At 38.4% G+C, this 23903-nt stretch overlaps 1 protein-coding gene and 1 pseudogene across 5 annotated transcripts in view; both read left to right on the top strand.

The window, feature by feature from the left end:
• The window catches only part of ADAM10 (ADAM metallopeptidase domain 10), a 153612-nt gene that overhangs the window by 48271 nt on the left and 81438 nt on the right, over positions 1 to 23903 (top strand). For 3 of the 4 annotated variants that reach the window (XM_077939493.1, XM_001097016.5, XM_028850986.2), the window contains 2 exons: positions 17360 to 17478; positions 20392 to 20550. In XM_077939493.1, the coding sequence (XP_077795619.1) occupies positions 17360 to 17478; positions 20392 to 20550 (278 nt within the window). Of the gene's footprint in view, positions 1 to 5270; positions 5333 to 17278; positions 17479 to 20391; positions 20551 to 23903 lie in introns of those variants that run through there. The other variant, XM_077939494.1, reaches the window with a different exon arrangement.
• Positions 6979 to 9336, top strand: LOC144329692 (heat shock protein HSP 90-beta pseudogene; annotated as a pseudogene). Its single transcript, XR_013395301.1, has 3 exons — positions 6979 to 7329; positions 7474 to 7837; positions 8107 to 9336. The product of XR_013395301.1 is annotated as a heat shock protein HSP 90-beta pseudogene (transcript).

The following is a 23903-nucleotide window of genomic DNA, read 5'->3' as shown; positions in this document are numbered from 1 at the left end:
AGCTACTTCTGCTTGCTTTTGGTTTCCATTTGCATGGAATATTTTTTTCCATCTCTTTACTGTCAGTCTGTATGTGTCTTCACAGGTAAGATGAGATTCCTGTAGGCAACATATAGCTGAGTCATGTTTCTTTTATCCATTTAACCAATGTTTATCTTTTAAGTGGAAAGTTTAATCCTTTTACAGTCAAAGTTATTATTGGCATGTGAGTGCTTAATTCCTGCCATTTTATTAATTTCTTGTTATTTTGTATACTTTTTGATTTTTGTTGGCTTTTTTTGAGATGGACTGTCACTCTGTTGCCCAGGCTGGAGTGCAGTGGTGCGATCACACATGGCTCGCTGCAGCCTTGACCTCCTGGGCTCAGGTGATCCTCCCATCTCAGCCCCGCTTAGTTGGGACTAAAGGTGTACACCACCATGCTTGGCTAATTTTTAAAATTTTTTGTAGAGATAAGGTTTTGCCATGTAGCTCAGGCTGGTCTCAAACTCCTGGGCTCAAGCAACCTGCCTGTTTTGGCCTCTTGAAGTGCTAGGATTACAGATGTGAGCTGCTGTGCCCAGCCTGTATATTCTTTTGTTCCTTTCTTTTTCTGTTATTGTTTATCATTGTGGTTTGGTGGTTTTCTGTAGTGGTAACATTTGACTTCTTTTTCTCATTTGTATATCTACTCTACCAGTTAGCTTCATATTTCTGTGTATTTTCATGATGATGATCATCATCTTTGCTTTCAGATGCAGAATTCCTTTGAGCATTTCTTGTATGGTTGGTCTAGTTGTGACAAATTACCTGTTTTTGCTTGTGTGGTAAGAACTTTATTTCTCCCTCATTTCTGAAAGATATTTTTCTTGGGTGTAATCTTGTCTGCCAGGTATTTTTTTCTTTTAACACTTTGAATATATCATCCCATTTTCTCCTGGCCTGTAAGGTTCTGCTGAGAAATCTGCTGTTACTCTGATAGGGGTTCCCTTGTAAGTGGTGAGATGCTTTTCTGTTATTGTTTTTAGAATTCTGTCTTTGTCTTTGACTTTTCACAGTTTGACTGTAATGTGCCTTGGCAAAGACCTTTTTGAATTGTATCTATTTGAGAATCTCTGAGGTTCCTATATCTGGGCGTCTAAATTGCTTTCTAGACTTGGTAAGTTTTCAGCTCTTATTTTGTTAAGTAGGTTTTCTGTCCCTTTCATTTTTTCTTTGCCTTCTGGGGCACCAAAAATTTGAATATTTGGTCACTTTATGGTGTCTGTATTGTCATGTATGCTGTGTTTATTCTTCTTTATTTTTATGTTATTGGATTATTTCAAAATACCTATCTTAAAGTTCTGAAATTCTTTCTTCTGCTTGATCTAGTCTATTATTGAAGCTTTTGAAAGAATTTTGTATTTCATTCATTTAATTCTTTACTTCTAATAGTTTCATTTGGTTCTTTTTGATGATATCTATCTTTTTTTTTTTTGGAGACAAGGTCTCACTCTGTTGCCCAGGCTAGAGTGCATTGGTGTGATCTTGGCTCACTGCAACCTCTGCCTTCTGGGCTGAAGCAATCCTCCCACCTCAGCCACCTGAGTAGTTGGGACTACAGGTTCATGCCACCACACCAGGCTAATTTTTTTTGTATTTTTTTCTTGTTTTTTTTTTTTTTTTTTTTTTTTTTTGTAGAGATGGGGTTTTGCCATGTTGTCTAGGCTGGTCTCAAACTCCTGGGTTCAAACGATCCACCTGCCTCAGGCTTCCAGAGTGCTGGGATTACAGATGTGAGCCTGGCCCTCTGATATCTGTCTTTTTGGTAAATTTCTTATTCGTATTCTAAATTTTATGATTTCTTGGTATTGTGTCTGCATATTGTATCTCACTTAGCTTTTTAAATATTATTTTGAATTCTTTTTCTGGGATCTCATAAATTTCTTTTTCATTGGAATCTATTGCTGCAGAATTATTGTGTTACTTTAGAGGTCATATTTCCTTGCTTTATCATGTTTCTTGGGTCCTTACTGCGCATATGGTATACAGTCACTTCTTCCAGTTTTTTGAATTTGCTTTGTTAGGCAAGGGCTTTTTCCTGAAGATGTGCATATGATGTTGATTGGGTAGGGCATTTTGGCATTAATCTGGGTGCATGCAGTGGTATAGTCTCCGTATAAATTATTCGGCTATTTACAGCGTTAGTAGTGTCTCTGATTTTCTCAGTGATGTAGGGTTTGGTTTGTTAGTGGAGTCTGCGGTGAGGCTTAGCTGGGGACAGGTTCACCAAGTGGGCCTGTCCTTGGGCCTCAGGGCAATGTATGCTGGCACTGGTATTAGCAGGTCTGGGTGGGCTGGTTCTTGGGCCTCCAGGTGGCTTACTTGGGTGTTGGTAGGGGCAGTGGCTGGCCAATTGGGTGGGCAGATTCTCAGGCCCCTGGGCAGCTTATGTTGATAGTGGGAAAACCCTCTGTTTTCCAAGTGGTGTGTGCTGATATTGGCAGTGGCTGTAATGGGCTGGGCAGATCAGTCTCCAGGCCTGCAGGTGGTGTATGTGATTGGGGACCAGCTGTGGTATTTAATGGCAGATTGAGTGGGCTAAATCTAGGCCTCTAGGAGAAGTGTTCACATGTTAACGGTGGTGGAGGGGGCTGGGTAGACCTGTCCTCAGGCCCACTAGTAATGTGTGTGGGTGTTGGCTGTGGTAGGCGGGGGTGGGGTGATCCCCATGGCCCCAGTGGAGTGCTCGAGTGGGGCCCTGCTACTGGAGAGAGAAGGGTTGCTTTCAGTGGCACCAGACATAAGCAGTCAGCTGATGAGTGGGTCCTTGGGCCCCAGGCGGCAGCTTTGGACAGGGTAGACTGTCCTCAGGACACTTGTAAAGGTGTAGTAGCTCCACTGCTTGGGGCAGCAGGGTCACTGCCAATGGTTTGTGGTTTAGCACCAATGGCAGCAGCCAGCAGGAGTGGTAGCTTTGGGTGGTGGGTGTCTATCATTCTAACCTTAGGCCTCTTTGGGGCACATGAAAATGCACAGCAGCTCTGCTGCTGCCAGTGGTTTGCACTTTGGCTTGGGGGCAGCATCGGATCACAACAGTGGCTGTAGGTGGGGGATGTAAGTGGACTCCAGGGATATGGAGATGCAGGGGCTGTTTGGCTCCAAGGCAGGATACAGTCTTGTTGGGGCTGGGCACTCAAAATGTGCTGTGCTGTAGCTGTTTAGGACCAAGGAATGGAGGAGACCCCTCATGAGCAATGTCATCATGTGGTCTCCAGACAGCTCCCTTTGTCAGTATGAGATGATTTTCTTACTATGAAATCAATATTGGCCAGGCACGGTGGCTCACACCTGTAATCCCAGCACTTTTGGAGTCTGAAGCAGGTGGATCACCTGAGATCAGGAGTTCGAGACTAGCCTGGCCAATATAGTGAAACCCCATCTCTACAAAAGTAACAAAAATTAGCTGGGCATGATGGCGGATGCCTGTAATCCCAGCTGCTTGGGAGGCTGAGGCGGAAGAATCACTTGAACCTGGGAGACGGAGGTTGCAGTGAGTTGAGATTGTGCCATTGCACTCCAGCCTGGGTGAGAGAGAGTGAGACTCCGTCTTGGGGGGGAAAAGAAAAAAAGAAAGAAAAAAAATCAATATTAAGACTGTAAGGGGCCTACGTCAAGTGTTCTTAACTTCTGTTTTCCTTCTAAGTTGTTTATCTAGCTTGTACTTAGACACCTTAATAGATATATAAATATTTCTTTAGGTAGGATCCATAGCATAGAATTTTTGTTGTTGTTGTTTTTGAGATAGGGTCTCACTGTCACCCAGACTGGAATGCAGTGGCGCGATCTCAGCCCACTGCAGCCTCTGCCTCCCAGACTCAGGATTCTCCCGCTTCAACCTCCCAAAGTGCTGGGAGTAGTGTGCACCACTACCACCTGGCTAATTTTTGTATTTTTATTTTAATTTTTGAGGTAGAGTCTTACTCTTGTTGCCCAGGCTGGAGTGCAGTACAGTGGTGCAATCTTGGCTCACCTTAACCTCCGCCTCCTGGGTTCAAGCGATTATGCTGCCGCAGCCTCCGCAGTAGCTGGGATTACAGGCATGTATCATCACACCCGGCTAATTTTGTGTTTTCAGTAGAGATGAGATTTCACCATGTTGGTCAGGCTTATCTTGAACTCCTGACCTCAGGTGATCCACCCGCCTCAGCCTCCTAAAGTACTGGAATTACAAGTGTGAGCCACTGCACCCTGCCTAATTTTTGTATTTTTAGTAGAGACAGGGTTTCACCATGTTGGCCAGGCTGGTCTTGAACTCCTGACCTGAAATGATCTATCTGCCTCGGCCTCCCAAAATGTTGGGGATTACCACCAACACCGTGCCCGGCCAGGATGTTTCTTTTTTTTTTTTTTTTTGACAGAGTCTCGCTCTGTCAGCCGGGTCTTATATTAAATATCTTTTTGTTGCTTTTGCCCTCAATTTTTTTTTATTCCGTATAGAATACTAGTGCTTTCACTTAACAGTGGTTTCAGGGTACCCTTTTGCTGAACAGTAAATCTTCTTATTTTTTTTACTTTTTTTGAGACAGAGTCTCACTCTGTCGCCCAGGTTAGAGTGCAGTGGCGTGATCTCCGCTCACTGTAAGCTCCACCGCCTCCTGGGTTCATGCCATTCTCCTGCCTCAGCCTCCCTAGAAGCTGGGACTACAGGCGCCCGCCACCACACCTGGCTAATTTTATTTGTATTTTTAGTAGAGACGCTGTTTCACCGTATTAGCCAGGATGGTCTCGATCTCCTGACCTCGTGATCCGCCCGCCTTGGCCTCCCAAAGTGCTGGGATTACAGGCGAGATAGTGTTTTTATAGTAACTGTAAATATGTAGATATGATAAATTAATGATTTTTCAAAATAGTATGATCCTTTATAAATAGAATCTATGTATTTACAGTCAAATATATGGCCCAGAATTTCCTATCAGTTTTCACAAATAATTTTATGAAAATACATGATAGGCAGCAAAAATTGAGGCAGGATACTTGTTTGTTCAGGAGAGTCTATTTTTAAGTTTGTGAAGTTCCCATTTAGAAGATGTATTTGGCTTTGTTGATTACTTATAGCAGTAGCTTGGGTCCCTAAGGCTCTAAGGAGAAAGCCTGGAGTCCTTGTCACGGTACCTGGGAATCCCTGGGAGTTTTTTGGCAAGAGGAATGTGAGTACAGCCTCAAAATAAAAGGGTGCCAAGATTGACATGAAATGAAGGAAAAGAGAAAATAGACAATGTTTAAGAATGGACACAATATTTTGAAGCTAGTAAATATATGCTACTGACTCCTATTTACATAAAATATATTCATGTTAGGCATATAGTTGGAGGTACGTTTGACAAATGTATATACTTAGACAACTGCCATTGAAATCAAGATAAAGAATATTTCCATCATATCACAAAATTCCCTCATTACTTTTTATTGTTAGTCTCCACCCTAGGCAACTACTGATCTGCTTCCTATCGCTATAGATAGATTTTGACTGTTCCAGAATTACGTATCAATTGAATTAGACTCTTCATTCTTTTGTGTCTTAACAAAAGTGCATATTTTCAGTAGTTGGCATGTTTTCTTTTTTTAATTTCTGAGTAGTTTGCCATTATATAAATACATCTTTCTCTTTACTTGTTGATAGACATTTAGGTTATGTTCAGTTTTTGGCTATTATAAATAAAGCTGCTGCGAACATTTGTGTTCAGTTATTTGTGTGGATATATGCTTTATGTTTTCTTTTTTCTTGAGTAGAATTGCTGGGTCATAAGGTTTTTCTTTTTGTTTGTTTTTAGAGGGAGTCTTCCTCGGCCTCCCAAAGTGCTGGGATTACAGGCATGAGCCAACACGCCTGGCCTTGTTTGTTTTTGTTTTGAAATGGGAGTCTTGTTGCGATCTCAGCTCACTGCAACCTCCTCCTCCCGGGTTCAAGCAATTCTCTTGCCTTAGCCTCCCAAATCGCTGAGATTACAGGCACCTGCCACCACACCTGGCTAATTGTTGTATGTTTAGTAGAGAAGGAGTTTCACCATGCTGGCCAGGCTGGTCTTGAACTCCTGACCTTCAGTGATCTGCCTGTCTCGACCTCCCAAAGCGCTGGGATTATAGGCATGAGCCACTGTGCCCAGCCCAGTTTTTATATGTTTGACTTTGTAAGAAAGTGCTGAACAGTTTTCCAAAGTGATGTTGCGATTTTGCATTTCAATCAGTAGTGTGTGAGTTCCAGGTACTCAACATCCTACTAATATTTGGAGATGTTATTCTAGCAAAGGGTATGTAATAATACATTATTCTAGTTCTGATTCACATTTCTCTGTTGACTAATGATGTTATGTAGGTTTCCATATGCTTGTCACCTGTATATCTTCTTTGTGAAGTGTTTTTTCACATTGTTGACTGTCTTCGAATGATTGTCTTATTATTGATTTGTAAGAGGTTTTAAAAAAGATATTCTGAACAGAAGTTCTTTGTCAGACCATATGTATTGCGAATATTTTCTCCCAGACTGTGGCTTGTTTTTTTTTTTTTTTTTTTTAACTATTTCTCAGTGGGTGGAAGTTTTAAATTTTTAAGAAGCCCTTTTAATGAAAAAATTTTTTTCTTTTATAGTTTTTGCTTTTGTTTCTTAAGATAGCATTGACTACCAAGGCCATGACAGTTTTCTTCTAGATGTTTCCAGTTATAGTTTTACATGTAAGTCTGTATTGCAATTCAAGTTAATTTTTCTTTATGATAGAGGTAAGGGTTAAGGGTAATATTTTTCACATGGATATCAAATTTTTAGCGTCACGTTTTGAAAAAACTATCCATTCTTCATTGAATTACCTTGGTCTATATATGTTGAGACCTATTTATATATTCTTAGGTCTTCCATTTCAATGATGTGTCTATATTTTTATGCCACTGTTTGATTATTGTAGCTTTATGGTACATGTGCTAAGCAAGGTGCATTTGTGAGGCAGAATCCATACAGTAATTTGAAGAATGAAATTTTAGTATAAAGAATTAGCTGTTGAGTCACCGCCATTTAGCCTTGGTGCCATGTGCATTTTGGATACCCAGCCCACCTTGCTCTGTAGTACTTATATAAGCCTTTTCCTTTCAAGATGCCTGAGGTGTACCATGGAGAAGGGGAGGTGGAGACTTTTGCCTTTTAGGCAGGAATTGCCCAACTCATGTCTCTTGTAATCAATACCTTCTATTCCAACAAGGAGATTTTCCTTCAGGAGTTGATCTCTAATGCTTCTGATGGCTTAGACAAGATTCGCTATGAGAGCCTGACAGACCCTTCCATGGTGGACGGTGGTAAAGAACTGAAAATTGACATCATCCCCAACCCTCATGATTACATTCTGACTTTGGTGGACACAGGCATTGGCATGACCAAGGCTGATCTCATAAATAATTTGGGAACCATTGCTAAGTCTGGTACTAAAGCATTTATGGAGGCTTCTCAGTCTGGTGCGGAAATCTTCGTGATTGGGCAATTTGGTGTTGGCTTTTATTCTGCCTACCTGGTGGCAGAGAAAGTAGCCATCAAAAAGCACAATGATGAAGAACAGTATTCCTGGGCATCTTCTGCTGGGAGTTCCTTCATTTACTTGTTGACCATGGTGAGCCCATTGGCAGGGATACCAAAGTGATCCTTCACCTTAAAGAAGGTCAGACAGAGTACTTAGAAGAGAGGTGGGTCAAAGAAGTAGTGAAGAAGCACTCTCAGTTTATAGGCTGTCTCATCACCCTTTTTTTGGAGAAGGAACCAGAGAAGGAAATCAGTGATGATGAGGAAGAGAAAGGTGAGAAAGAAGAGGAAGATAAAGATGACAAAGAAAAGCCCAAGATTGAATCCTGAGGTCAGGAGTTCAAGACCAGCCCGGTCAACATGGTGAAACCCCATCTCTACTAAAAATACAAAAATTAGCTGGGCTTGGTGGCACTTGGGAGGCTACTTGGGAGGCTGAGGCGGGAGAATTGCTTGAACCTGGGAGGCGGAGGTTGCAGTGAGCCAAGATTGCCCCACTGCACTGCAGCCTGGGTGATAGAGCAAGACTCTGTCTCAAAAAAAAAAAAACAACAAAAAAAAGAAGAACAAGAAGTGGCTTGAGCTTCTCTGGGCTGGCAGAAGACAAGGAGAATAACTAGAAATTAGATGAGGCATTCTCTAAAATCTCGTGGCTTGGAATCCATGAGGACTCCATTAACTGGCGACACCTGTCTGAACTGCTATGGTCTCACACTTCCCAGTCTGGAGATGAGATGATATCTCTGTCAGAATATGTGTCTTGCGTGAAGGAGGCACAGAAGTCCATCGATGACATCATTGGTGAGTGCAAAGAGCAGGTGGCCAACTCTGCTTTTGTGGAGCAAGTGTGGAAGCAGGGCTTCGAGGTAGTATATATGAGTGAGCCCATTGATGAGTACTGTGTGCAGCAGCTCAAGGAATTTGATGGGGAGAGCCTGGTCTCAGTTACCAAGAAAGGTCTGGAGCTACCTGAGGATGAGGAGGAGAAGAAGAAAATGGAGGAGAACAAGGTAAAGTTTGAGAACCTCTGCAGGCTCGTGAAAGAAATCTTAGATAAGGTTGAGAAGGTGACAATCTCCAGTAGACTTGTGTCTTCACCCTGCCACATTGTGACCAGCACCTACGGCTAGATAGCCAATATGAAGTGGATCATGAAAGCCCGGGCGCTTTGGGACAACTCTATCATGGGTTGTATAATGGCTAAAAAGCACTTGGAGATCAACCCCAACCACCCCATCGTGGAGACACTGCAGCAGAAGGCTGAGGCAGACAAGAACAACAAGGCTGTCGGTGACCTAGTGGTGCTGCTGTTTGAAACCACACTGCTCGCTTCTGGCTTCTCCCTTGAGGATCCTCAGGCCCATCCACCTGCATCTACCGCATGATCAAGCTAGGTTAGCTATTGATGAAGATGAGGTGGCAACAGAGGAACTCAGTGTTGCTGTTCCTGATGAGATCCACCTCCCTTGGGGGCGATGAGAATGTGTCTCACAGGGAAGAAGTAGATTAAGAGTTTATACTTGGAAACCTTGTGCCCCATGGCTCCCACTGCAGCTTTGAGTGGTCCTGTCCCACCTGGCTCTCTCTGCTCATGTCTAGTAATTTTTTCTCTCCAGTCCTTGTGTCTAAGGCAGGAAACAGGGGCGTCAAACCCTATTCCCTCCCTACTTTGACAGCAGAATTGGATGTTGTGTATCATGTTTTGTTGTTGTTTATTTTGTTCTGAAATTAAAGAATGCAAAATAAAGAATATGCTGTTTTTATACAGTAAAAAAAAAACACAAAGAATTACTATTTCTGGGGATTAGCAACTAAAAGAGGATGAAGGAAAAAAAATTCTAAAAAATACCCTAAAGCTGAGAGACATTTACCAAAGAGACAAATTTGGATAGGGATCCTTTCTTTAAAGTTGGGATTCAGAAATTACTGGCAAGGATGTGGCAGCTCATCAGAGAACTTCTTCCCTGGGCCAGAGCTGGTCCACATTTGGTAGGCCAGTATTGGTGGGTAGGGAACCACCAGTCAAAACTGGCAACAAATTTTGCTGAAGGGTGAGCGCCACAGGGTGTATCACTTGCATGTCTCTGGCAGCTGGAACAGAAGCACCCTGAAACCAGAAAGAAAAGTACTACTTCAGAGCCATCTGTTGACAAAGCTTATCACTAGCTGGCAAAAAGAGAAATGTTTACAGGGTCCAAGAAGGCAGTGAAGTGTAGATTAGGAGGAACCCGGAGGCAAGAAATTGATAACTGGCATAATGCCTTGTAATCTAATAGTATCAGTCATCTTTTTTTTCAGAATTGTTTTGCTATTCTAGGTCCTTTGCATTCCCATATACATTTTAGAGTTCCTTCTCAGTTTCTACAATAAAACTTGCTGGGATTTTGATTGAGATTATGTTGAATCTGTAGATTAATTTGGGTACAGTTGACATTCTAATACTGTGGAGTCTTCACATTCATGGACATGATGTCTCTCTCCATTTACTTAGATGGTCTTTAGTTTCCTTCAGAGTGTTTCGTTGTTTTCACCAGAGGCATTGAACATCTTGATTCTTAAGTACTATAAAAATGCTATTGTAAATGAGATTGTTTTTTAAATTTCATCTAACAGTGTTTGCTGCTAATACACAACATATTATTTTATTTTTTTTTTGAGACAGAGTCTTGCTCTGTCGCCCAAGCTGGAGTGCAGCGGCATGATCATAGCTCACTGAAGCCCTGATCTCCTGTGCTCAAGAGATCCTCCCACCTCAGCCTCCTGAGTAACTGGGATTACAGCCACACATCACCATGCCTGGCTAATTTTTAAAACTTTTCATAGAGACAAGATCTTGCTATGTTGCCTAGGCTTTTCTCAAACTCATGGGCTCAAGTGATCCTCCTGCCTTGGCCTTCCAAAGTACTGGGATTATAGGTGTGAGCCACCACCCCCAGCCCTACTATTTTATTTTTGTATGTTAGTCTCGTATCATGTTACTTTGTGTTAAACTCATTTATTCTAGTAGATTTTGGGTAGATTTCTTAGGATTTGCTACATAGAAGATAATATTGTCTGTAAATAAAGGCCGTTTTATTGCTCCATTTCCAAACTGTCTCTTTTATTTATTTTTCTTGGCTTGTTATGGTATCTGTAACATCATATTGAATGTTACAGAGTTGCATAAAAGTGGCAAGTGTGAACATCTTTGCCTTACTCCCAGTCTTAGGGGAGAAGCATTCAGTCTTTCACTTGTAAGTATGATGTTAACTGGAGTTTGTAGATGCATTTTATCGGGTTAAGGAAGTTCCTGTCTCTTCCTAGTTTGTTGAGAGTTTTATCATGAATGGGTGCTAAAATTTGTTAGATGCTTTTTCTGTACCTAATGAGATGATTTTGTGGCTTTTGTCCCCTTTGCATGTATTGAATTACATTGATGATTTTAGAATGTTAAACCAGCCTCTTATTACTGGAATAAACTTCTTTTGCTTGTGATGTATTGTCCTTTTTATTTATTACTATGTTCAGTTTTCTAATTTTTGTGTTTATGTTCATAAGGAATATCAGTCTTTTTTTTTTTTTTGGTCTGTCTTTGGTTTTAGGATTAGGGTAATGTGAGTCACATAAAATGAGTTGAGTACTCTTCCCTCCTCTTTTCTTAAAATAGTTTTATAGGACATCAGGGGAACCATCTGGCCCTGGTATTTTCCTTGTGGAAAGGCTTTAAATCGTGAATTCATTTTATTCAGTAGAAAGGGGCTTATTCAGATTTTCTTTATTTTGTGATAGTTTTCATAATTTGTACCTTTTAAGGAGTTTATTTTATCTAAGCAATTGAATTTATTTTCATTATGCTCATAATATTACTTTATTACTCTTAATATCTACAGTACTATGATGTTTTCTTTTCCATTCTTCATTGACAATGTATTTTTGAATGATCTTTTTTGAGTATAGAATTTGGATTGACATTGTTTTTCTTTCAGCATTAAAAAAGTTACTCCAATAATTTCTAGCTTGCATTATTATTATTATTATTATTTTGGAGACAGAGTCTTGCTCTGTCGCCCACGTTGGAGTGCAATGGCGTGATCTCAGCTCACTGCAACCTCCGCCTCCTGGGTTCAAGCAATTCTGCGTCATCCTGCCAAGTAGCTGGGACTGCAGATGCATGCCACCATGCCCGGCTAATTTTTTGTATTTTAGTGGAGACGGGCTTTCACCATGTTGCCCAGGCTGGTCTTGAACTCCTGAGCTCAGGCAGTCTGCCCGCCTTGGCCTCCCAAAGTGCTAGGATTACAGGCGTGAGCCACCACACCCGGCCTGCTTGCATTATTTCTAATGTTAAATCAGCGGTCATTCTGCATATAATCAGTCTCTTTTTGATGGATTTTAAGATTTTCTCTTTAACACTGATTTTCAGCAGTGACTGTGGTGTGTCTTGTGGGTTTTTCTTTGTGTATATCTTTCTTGGTGTTTGTTGAGCTTCTTAGACTTGTGTTTAGAGTTTTATCAATTTGGAAGTTTTTTTTATCATTTCATCAAATTTTTTTTTTTCCTGTCTCCTCTCCCCTCTTTATTTACTGTTTCATAGGTTACTGAGGCTCTGGTTTTTGTTTTTGTTTTTTTTTTAAACTCTTTGTCTCTCTGAACATCAAGTTAGATAGTTTTTGTTCCCCTGTCTTCAAGTTCACTGATATTCTTTCTTGCAGTATCTCATCTCCTCTTAAGTCAGTCCAGTGAGATATATTTATGATTTTTTTTTCCACTTTAGAAATTACATTTTCCAATTCTGGAAGTTTCCTCCCCTCTCGTCCCTTTCCCTCTCTCCTCCCTTCCCTGTCCCTCCCCTGCCCTCATTCTACAGTTTCTGGTTTCTCCTTATTATGCTTATATTTTCCCCATAGTTCTTTTAACATATTTACAATATAAAGACACTAAATCCTTGTCTGCTAATTCCATTATCTCTTATTCTGAGTTTTTTTTTTTTTGGACTAATTTTCTTCTTTGTCACATTTCTTTATAGTTAGTGGTTTGGTTTTTTTCTCTTTGGTCTTTTTTTTTTTATAGTTAGTGGTTTTTAATTGGATATTTCACATTTTGATTAATACTTAGTGTCTGTTTGTTGTTGTTGTTGTTTTAAATTAGAGATGGAGTCTTGCTACATTGCCCAGGCTTACTGCAAACTCCTGGGCTCAAGCGATCCTTACCACCTCGCCCTCACAAAATACTGGGACTACAGGTGTGAGCCACTGTGCCCACCTGTGTCTGGATTTTTAAAAAACTTTTAATTTAAAAATAATTGTAGATTCACAGGAGTTTGTACTGGGAAGTCCTGGACATCTTTCCCCCAGTCTCCCTCAGTGTTCACAATTTGTGTAGCTATATTACAACATCAAAACCAAGAATGATATTGGTACAATGCTTAGAGTTTATGTGGACTTCATCAGTTTTACATTTACGTGCATGTGTGTGTGCCTGTGTGTAATTCTGTGCAATTTTGTCTCATGGGTAGTCTTGTGTAATTATCCCTACAATCAAAGATACTCAGTGGTAGCATCACCAGACTCCTTTGTGCTACCCTTTATGGCCATGTTCATCCCCTCCCCCGTCTGTAATCCTTAACAACCATTAATTGGTTCTCCATTTCCATAATTAGATTATTTCATAATTGTTGCATGAATCATATTATGCAGGTAGTATCTTTTGAGATTGACTTTTCCACTCAGCATTATTTTTTTGAAGTTTGTACAGATTGTTGTGTTTATCAATAGTTTGTTCCTTTTTATTACTATATTCTATCCTATTGTATGGATATACCACAGTTTAACTGTTTGTATTTTTTTAAAAAAAGTATGGAGTTTTGTTTTGTTAGATAGTTGAGCAAGTTGTGGATCAGCTTGACCCTTTTGAGCCTTGTTTTTAAGCTTTGTTAGGATAGGTTTGAAGTAGCTTTTATTCTAGGAATAGTTTGTTCCTATTTCCAGGGAGTGGCTTTTCTGGGTTCTCTATTAAATGACAACAAAGTCTGTCTTCTGTGCTTGATCAGATCTTAGATGTATCCCTGTCTCTTGCAAGATCCAGTAGTTGGTCAACTAACAGCTCGCCAATAGTTATTTTTTGGCCCACCTTTGTAGAGTCTCTCTTTATGCATCCATGATAGTATTGAGCCAAAGACTACAGTTGAACACCTGTGCAGATTTCTGGAGTTCTTTCTCATTGTTGCATGTTCCTTTTTTCTTAAATCATAGTCCTTCACTGCTTGTTGTCTGTTGTCTGAAAGCAGTTGTTTCATTTATATAACTGAAAAGTTGTATTTTTCAGGTTGATAGGCAAGTCCAGTAATGGTTTCTCCACCATTGTACGCAACAAAACTTTTTGTTTATTTCCAAGTTAGTAGTTTGAAAGTCAGAATTGATTAATCTGTCCAAAGAGCAGTAGTTTTTGTTTTGTGTCTTAAGGTGTTATTTTAATTTACATTTTATTTTTTGAATAAGAAATATGTTCATATATTTTAAAATTTAAATGGCACAAAAGATATACAATGAGGTATCCTCCCCTCTCTTATTTCCCAGTCACCCACTTTCCATTCTTGTGGACAACCATTGTTATTAATTTATTGTGTATCTGTCAAGAAATTTGATGCACATTCTGATAACGTGTATCTTCCTCAGAAATTCTCTACACAGAACTGTATCTTTCTTTTTTTTTGTACCTTTTTTTTTTTTTTTTTTGAGATGAAATCTCGCTCTGTTGCCCAGGCTGGAGTGCAGTGGCACGATCTCAGCTCACTGCAAGCTCTGCCTCCCCTGGGTTCACGCCATTCTCCTGCCTTAGCCTCCCAAGTAGCTGGGACTACAGGCGCCCGCCACCACACTCAGCTAATTTTTCGTATTTTTGGTAGAGACGGGGTTTCACTGTTTTAGCCAGGATGGTCTTGATCTCCTAACTTCATGCCTCGGCCTCCCAAAGTGCTGGGTTTACAGGCATGAGCCACCACGCCCGGCCTTTCTTTCTTTTCTTTCTTTCTTTTTTTTTTTTTTACTTAATATTACTTAGAGATCTATGATTTGATTACGTGTAAATATTTTATATTTTTTTCAACTTTGTAGTATACAGTTATATGGATATACCCATAAATATGATTATGTACCATAAGTAAATTAACTAGTTCTGTTTTTATTAATCATTTACTGTTTCAAACAGTGCTAACGTGAATAATCCTTCTGGGATATTTTCCAGCACCAGCACCCAGTTCTCTGATTCTCCGGACACCAAGTTGGTGTTCAACAATTCAGTGTAATTCAGTTCTCACAGTAAATATCTGGAGCTAGTGCAGACCCAACAGCTTAAGGGCCCATTCCTACAACACTGCTTTCCACTTCAGACACCATTTGTAAGTCCTGGGCCACCTGTATTTCTGACCACCTGCTATAAATTGGGGGTTCCCTCAGCCTCCTCCTAAGGTTAGCTAATTTGTTAACCTGGCTGACGGAACTCAGGAAAACAGTTTACTTACTCTTGCTGATTTTATTATAAAGGATACAACTCACGATCAGCTAAATGGAAGAGGTGCATGGGAATGTGGGAGGCAGCGCAGTTTCTATGTGCTCTCTTGGTGCACTACTCTCCAATCAACTCAGGGTGTTCACCAGCCCTGGAAACTGATCAGATCTCATTGTTTAAGAGTTTCTGTAGTTTAATCTCCTGTCTTTCCCACCTTACTTTCTGGGGTGGAGTCAGTGGCTAGGGCTGAAATTCCAGTGCTCTTATAATTTGATCTTTCTGGTGACCAGCTGTATTCCAAGGTCACCTAGGGGACCCACTCTAAGCCACTGCATTAGCATAAACTCAGATGTGAGTGAAATAGACTCATTATGAATAAGAGTGAAGAGACACCTATCACTGAGGATATTCCAAGGGTTTTAGTAGCTCTGTGCCAGGAACTGGGGACAAAGCTCAAATAGATTTGGCCCTCTGCGTCTGTGGATTCAGTCAACCTTGGATTGAAAATAATTCACATGGTAGCATCTGTACTGAACATGTACAGAATTTCTTCTTTGTCATTATTCCCTAAACAATACAGTATAAGAACTATTTACATAGAATATACACTGTATGAGGTATTATGAGTAATTTTGAGATGATTTAAAATATATAGGAGGATGTGTATATACAAATACTGTACCATTTTGTATAAGGGACTTGAGTATTTGTAGAATTTGGTATCCTTGGGGGTCTTGTAACCAATCCCCCGTGGATACTGAGGGACGACTTTATATTTCTTTCTCTCTCTCTTTTTTTTTTTTTTTTTGAGACAGAGCCTCACTTTGTCACCCAGGCTGGAATGCAGTGGTATGATCTTGGCTCACTGCAACCTACCCCTCCCAGGTTCAAGCAGTTCTCCTGCCTCAGCCTCCCCAGTAGCTGGAACTGGAGGTGCAAGCCACCATGCCTGGCTAAATTTTGTATTCTTAGTAGAGACAGGGTTTCATCATGTTGGCCAGGCTGGTCTTGAACTCCTGATCTCAGGTGATCCACCCGCCTCAGCCTCCCAAAGTTCTGGGATTACAGTCGTGAGCCACTGCACTTGGCTCGACTTTATATTTCTTATGCCACATTCTTTGTAGTATGGAAGTAATTTCACTTATGTGCAAGTATATATAAGATAAATTTCTAGAAGTGGAATTCTTGTATCAAAGGCTATGTGCATTTGTAATTTGGATTTTTTTTAACCCGTTTTCCCGCCATATTGTACAAATTTATTCATGTCACAAATGTGTGAAGTGACTGTATGTTTCCCCATACAACTTAATGTGTTACAAATTTTTATTATTAAAAAAAACAAGGTTCTTATAGTACTCTGGGAAACATATATATGTAAAAAAAGAACATAATATTTTGTTGTAATTGTCAAAAAAATTGAGTAGAAATTCCATTATGTTCAGACTTCTATAGCAATTGTAAAAGACTTGATACACTTTTAAGAGTTGAGTAATGTTAGCTAATTTGTTGCCATTTTATCATATATCTCCAATGTGCCAGGTACTGTGTTATGACTTTATATACATTATAATCTCTAATATTTAAAGTAATTTTACAAGATATATAGAATTTATTACCTTTATTTCACAGACAGGAGTCTGAGCTAGTAAATTCTAGGCTTAAGATTTGATTCCAATTTGATTCTAAATTCTAGATTTTTGTCGTATCTTCAATTAATTTTACTTCAGTATTTTGATCTTTCCCTTTTTTTATGTAGAGGAGTAAAATTCCTCTGATTTCAGCCATTATCCTGGTCTTTCGGGGTTCCCAAATTGAATTTAGGAAGATTTATGTTATTTGCAACAGTTAGAAGCCCCAGGGTAAAACAAAGCATACACACTTGTCTTTCTGAGAAGAGATGTTAAATACCCAATATATATTGCTGCTTTCGTATATACTTTCTTATTTGACTTGTAGAAAGTAGGGGAGAATAGCAAAGCTACAGAATTACTAGAGAGAGAAGACAGGCAGTGGTAAATAATAGTAATTGGGTCAGGAAGCCTGTTTTAGTCTCCAAGTAACTCAGTTGCTCTTTGAATATCTTGTTTTACTATGTGAGAATCACTCTATAGGCATTTGTTTTTAATATCCTAGACAGTTACTGTTTAATTTATCTTATTAGAGTCCTACCACAGCTACTAAGTTGACTTTTAGAGCAGAATGTTTATTTAAAAATCTTGGTCAGTCAGCATATTTCACAAATAGACAAATTTCATAACAGTCCACATTTTGTAGACTTTTAAAAATAAAAAATAATTGTTTAAAATTTGGATCTTTTTAATTTCAGTTTTTCCCCCTTCCCATCCCATTTTACAGACATTTCAACCTACGAATGAAGAGGGACACTTCCCTTTTCAGTGATGAATTTAAAGTAGAAACATCAAATAAAGTACTTGATTATGATACCTCTCATATTTACACTGGACATATTTATGGTAAGTTGGACCTAACAGAACCCTTTTCTTTCATTTTTTTTTTCTACACAAAGATACTTATTTTGAAGTGTAAGCAGATATTTCAGAAAAGGTTATAAATCCAGAGGAGATTGAAGTCATCATGAAGGGTCTTTGAGAAATGAAGTAATGTTTGAACCTATCTTTACATGTATGTTTAATAGTGAATTATGAAATATCTGGCTTCTGAAAGGTATGAAATTTTGACTCAGTACCTTTAAACTATTAGAATTTTAAAAAATTTTAATGACTTCTATAATTTTCTGATTTTCCAAGTAAGAAATTAATAGTAACTTTGCTGTGTTTTATAAGAAAACAGGAAAAATCTAAAAGGAAGCAGTAAAGATTATCTTAGCCAAAGATAATGTAACAAAGTTATCTGTAGGAAAGTCCTCCCAAGGCCCTTCTTCCTCAGAATCTATTTGCTTTATTCACAGTTCTAACAAATTTTTCTTACTGCATCAAATTAAAAGTGCATATTGGGGAGCGTCAGTGGCACACTTAACCCAATAGAAAGTTACATCTACTAGTAGTGTTGAAAGAACAGAACAATTATAGAAATCATAAAAAAGCTTAAAAAATGAAAATCTTCTGGGGGCGTTGAAGAGAGGCAAAATGTCATTGTTTTGTAACTGTATATTAATAAGTATTCAAGATGATTCTCAGTTAAGACGGTGTTGAACTGTTTGAGATTATTTCTACGTGAGTGGTTTCTACTGAAAATAATAACATGAAAAATTAAGTGCTTAAAGAATTTTTTCTCATTTTTTGATTGTGCCAGATGAGGCATTTCTATTGTAGAATAAACCTAATAAATTCTTTAGCTTTTTTGTACTCTTACAATTCTGTAACCAAAATAAAGCATTTTTCATCAGTAGATTTTCAATGTCAAACCTTAGTGTTCTATTATCTTCTTGATTATTTATCTTGCTGGGCAAATAACTTAGTAGTTCCTGCCCTTTTTTGCTAGGTGATGAGATCAAGAAAAGTACAAGGCTGTAAATGAGTTTGCAGATAAAAATCATGTTATTTAGGTCAGGCATGGTAGCACTCACACCTGTAATCCCAGTGCTTTGGGAGTCTGAGGCAGGAGGATTGCTTAAGACCTGGAGTTTGCGACCAGCCTGGGCAATATAGTGAGACCTTTTCTCTAAAAAACGTAAAAAAAATTAGTTGTGGTGGCAAACCCGTAGTTTCAGTTAGATGGGAGGCTGAAGTGGGATGATTGCTGAGCCCAGGAGGTTGAGGCTACAGTGAGCTATGATTGTGCCACTGCACTATAGCCCAAGCGATAGACAGAGCCCCTGTTTCTTTATTTAAAAAAAAAAAATACTTAAAATACCAGTGTCTTGGGCTTTTACCTCCAGTCTATGATTAATGCAAAGGCAACTAATTAATGTTATTCTACAACTTAGAAATTGTGGAAGGCCTGATTTTTATTTTAATGAGAGAATTGTAATGGGTAAATTCAAGGTTTAAAGCCCTCTCCCTCTACTTTCACCCTTTATGTCATTTGATTTTGGTGCTCACCTTTTCATTGTGATTATATTAAAAACGAAAAGTACCTTTTTTCCTATTATTTCCTTTCACTGGAGAAGTATAATTGATGGGATAGTATTACAAATTTTTGTCCTATATCTTTAAAAGTACTATTGGTATAGTTTTGTTCAAAGTTCCTCTGAAATATTTGTCACTGTTCTGTTTAAAAGTGTATTTATAGGCTGGGCATGGTGCCTCACGCCTGTAATCCCAGCACTTTAGGAGGCCGAGGCAGGTGGATTGTTTGAGCCCAGGAGTTCCAGACAAGCCTGGGAAGCATAGCAAGGCCCTGTCTCTATCAAAAATACAAAAATTAGCTGGAGATGGTGATGCACGCCTGTAGTTCCAGCTACTAGGGAGGCAGAGGTGGGAGGAGTGCCTGAGCCCAGGAGGTTGAGGCTGCACAGAGCCATGAGCTTGTGTCACTGCACTCCAGCCTGGGTGACAGAGCAAAACCTTGTCTCAAAAGCAAAACAAAACAAAACAAAACACAAAACCCCTAAGCATAGCGCAGAAGCCAAAAGGCCTGGCCCATTTGCAATATATCGGATGGGAAAGGAGGTTTTTTCCTTGTGGTACCTGTAGCAAAATTTTCAAAAGATGCTTTGGATGTCTTTATTCTGAAAGTGTGTATTTTATCAGTAGGTTTGCTTGCTTTCTTTTAAGTTTAAATTAATTTAACTATTAATTGTTTTGTTTGTTTTGTTTTGTTTTGTTTTGTTTTGAGACAAGGTCTTGCTCTTGTCACTCAGGCTGCAGTTCAGTGGTGCCATGTCACCTCACAGCAACCTCCACCTCCAGGGTTCAAGTGATTCTTCTGCCCCAGCCTCCTTAGTAGCTGGACTTACAGGCATGTGCCACCAGGCCCAGCTAATGTTTTCTGTGTTTTTAGTAGAGACAGGGTTTCACTGTGTTAGCTAGGCTGGTCTTGAACTCCTGATCTTGAGTGATCTGGCCGCCTCGGACCCCCAGAGTGCTGGGATTATAGGTGTGAACCACACTGTGCCGGGCCAATTTACAGTTGTTGATGACTATTGCATACATGCTAGGCACTGAGCTAGATGCAAGGAATGTGGTTGGTAACAAGGCAGATACTCTATTTTTCATTGCTGTTATTAGTAGTTGTATATGTTTTAACTAAATACCAGTTGCTGTTCACATTTCACATTCTGCTTGATATATTTTATGTGAAAATTTCCATGGTAAATTTATATTCAGGAATTAACCATATATATGTGTATATATGTATGCATGTGTATATATACACACACACACACGTATATACACATATATATGAACAAATTTAACATTCATGTGCAAATTAAATTGTCAAGAATTTGTTGCTTTCATTAATAGGTGAAGAAGGAAGTTTTAGCCATGGGTCTGTTATTGATGGAAGATTTGAAGGATTCATCCAGACTCGTGGTGGCACATTTTATGTTGAGCCAGCAGAGAGATATATTAAAGACCGAACTCTGCCATTTCACTCTGTCATTTATCATGAAGATGATATTAGTAAGTACTTAAATTTTATCAAGTAGCCTTTTTCAAAAGGCATATAATAGTTAAAACTATGTGGAGACAAATGAAGCATTAGCTGTTGTCTTTCCTGAGTTACTAATCAGGCTAGAACATAGTTTTTACTAGCAATTGCTATTTAAGGAATAGTAGATATATGTAATGAGGCAATTTCCTTGTCAATCCATTGCCGGTACTACTTCGTTGATATGACACAACTAATTCTGTTTGAACTGTGTGAGTCAACCAAATCTGACTGAACTGGAAATTGTATATTTTGACATCAGCCAGTCTGTGTAATGCTAATACCTTTGTGTGTGTGGCCTACTGAAGGTAGAAGAGCATCATTACTTCTTATGTAAATTTCAATGTGGGTATTTGTGTAGTATTTAAGGAATATTTTAGGTATTTTTGTAATTTTTAAGTCCATTGAGTATTTCTTTTTAGAATCTTAAAGTAATGACTTGACCTTAAGAGTCCAACTTTATCATGGATTTTGTTCTCTGCCATCTTTATATGATAATATTTTTCTGTTTTAAGAATAGAAAATGTATTTAGACTTTACCTTTTAATTATATTGTCCGTATATCCACAGTTATCCAGTTACTGGAAATGCTTCTTTGAAGTACCACAGAAATACATTTCTCTAATTTATATAGCTCTTAAATACCCATTTATTATTTTTTGACTGTAATTAGACTAGTCTCTCAATTTTTGCCTACTTTCCTAACTCGGCAGCTTCTTCCTACGTAAGTTTTCCTTTGCATAGACAGGAATTTATCGTCAATGATTTTATTCTCACCTCTAGTAATACACTGACAAGCATTAACCATTTTGACTTTTTGCTCCATCAGCTCTAACAGTTTCTGTACTTCATCTGTCCAACTGCTCATTATCTCTGCTGCTAGATTACTATAGAAAATAGCATACGTATTCTAGGTAGGATGCATTTATGATTTTTAGCTACTTGTTAAATCATAAGCTTATCGGTGCTACTTGCCTGTATTTTCATTCATCTCTATTTGATTCCTTTTCCAGTTTTAACTCCTGGTATTTCAAACTCTACCTTTCTTTTCAAGCTCTAAGCTATCATTCTCCTTCATAAGTAGGAATATGCATTCCTTTGCTTTCTTTTCTTTCTGCTGACAAAATTATTATTTACCTGGTTTGTGTCTTGCTTTGTAATTTCCTTAGTAATTTAACCTTTTTTTGCAAGGTTACCTCCCCTGTCAGGGTATGTAAGTTCTCCAGATATAGTTTCTGTTTCTTTTGCTCCTTTAATTCCAGGTATAATTTTTCTGTGCAGCAGGCTTTTCATAAATACTTAATGAAATATTGGAATACTTTTCTAGAATGTTTTATCAAAATCAAGTAAAACCTTTTGAGGAAGGAAGGAGAGGAAAAGAGTAATCTGCCAGAATATTTTTTCCTTTCTATCATATTGTAATTATACTTTCTCCATTGCTTTCTACTTCCTATCAGTGCCCTCTACTGTATTTGTTCTGCCTGTTTTGACTTTGGTTACTGTGCCTGTCTCTCGTTTCCTTCTTCTGTTATCTACTTGAGTGTAGTTTAAGAATATTATTTTTTTCCACTTTTATTTATTTCTTGTAATATAATTGTATTTTTCACATATTGCTTCCAACAGTAATTTCCAAATATCTTAATAGGTGTCAATCTTTTTTTTCCCCCAAAGATGATGAGTTAGCTTGGAGGATGAATGACACTGCATGTTACTTGATTTTTTGTTCTTTTTGGCGTTTAAATGCTTTACCATTGATACCAGCTTTTATTTTATACTTGTTTAAGTAAATATATGTTTGTGGTAAGGAGACCTTTTTAACGTTCTTTTTATTATTAAGTATCAATGGTGGTGTTAGAATTTAAAAGCAGCCATCTTTAAGGTGATTTTATTTGTAACTTCTCAGGTAATTGGAATTGTAGGATGTGAGGATGGAAGTACAGAAGGAATAGCCTTAAACAGAGTTTTTAACGTTTACAAATTTAGACAATTGCTTTTGAAAAACTATCTAAAAATCTGTCAAGTGAACCATGGTTTAAGACAAGAAAACATCCATGTATTAGTCTTTTAGTCTAAATAGTTGCTATATTTATATTCTATACCATGGTTGGGAAATTCTCTGCAGAGGGACAGATAGTAAATGTTTTTGGCTTTGAGAGCTGTATGTTTTATTGCAGCTACTCAGCTCTGCCATTGTAGCACAAGAACAGCCAAAGAAATACATAAATGAATAAACATGGGCTTTAAAAAAATTATTATTTATCTGTCTATTTTTTTGGAGACAGAGCATTGCCCTGTTGCCCAGTCTGGAGTGCAGTGGTGTGATCATAGCTCACTATAGCCTCAACCTCCTGAGCTCAAATGATCCTCCTACCTCAGCCCTGTAAGTAGCTGGGACTCCAGGCATAAGCCACGGCTCCCAGCTAGCATGGCTGTTTTTAATAAAACTTCATAGACACTTAAAATTTTAATTTCATATATTTTTCATATGACATAAAATATCATTCTTTTGATTTTTTCTTTAACCATTTAAAAATGTAGAAACTACCCTTAGTTTTCATGTCAAACAAAAACAGATGGGAGGGCTCACTAAATTTAATAATTACTTTAATTGGTTCTTTAAATTCTCTGTGTAGAATATGACAGGTTCTAGAAGTAGTAGCAGGAGCAATAGTAAGAGTAACTATTATGGCTTAATGTATACCTGACACTGTATAAAAATCTTTACTTGCATTATTGAATTGAATTCTCACAATAACCTTATGAGATACTGGCACACCTATTATTCCCACTTTATAGGTGAAGGCTTAAACTGAGGCTTAGAAAACTTTTGTCACTTGATTGTGGACCTCCTGTTCTTTACCCTGTGCTCTTCTGCTTCACTCATGGAAGAAAGCTGTAAATTCTCACTGCCTTTACTTCAAGGATTTCTGGGGCTTTTCTGAAATCTGTAAGCCTCTCTAAAATCATACATTTGCATCTATTGCTGTTTTAAGCCGATATATCTCTCTTTAATATATTTAGTAGTGTTTATTTTATAACTAACAGGGAAAGGATGCCCTTTAATGTATATTATTATTTTTATATAATTGGTTTAAGTACCAATAATTTATTTTCAGAAGTAAAGTACTGCATGATTGTATCACTGTGAATGTTCTTAATTGAATTTGGTATCCTTGTATGTGTTATCCTTATCAAAAAGAAGCAAATGGTAGGGGAGGCATACTAACCTTGGATATAGCTTCTGGTGAGAATTTGGCTACCCTCTTCTTACGACTGTTGTTGCAACTGAAGGCATAAATGTATAGAACCACCATGAAAAATGATA

This window comes from Macaca mulatta, chromosome 7 (genome assembly GCF_049350105.2).
Source record: "Macaca mulatta isolate MMU2019108-1 chromosome 7, T2T-MMU8v2.0, whole genome shotgun sequence".
NCBI lineage: Eukaryota > Metazoa > Chordata > Mammalia > Primates > Cercopithecidae > Macaca > Macaca mulatta.
The sequence above is the reverse complement of the archived record's forward strand: the minus strand, read 5'-3'. Positions and strand labels throughout refer to the sequence as shown.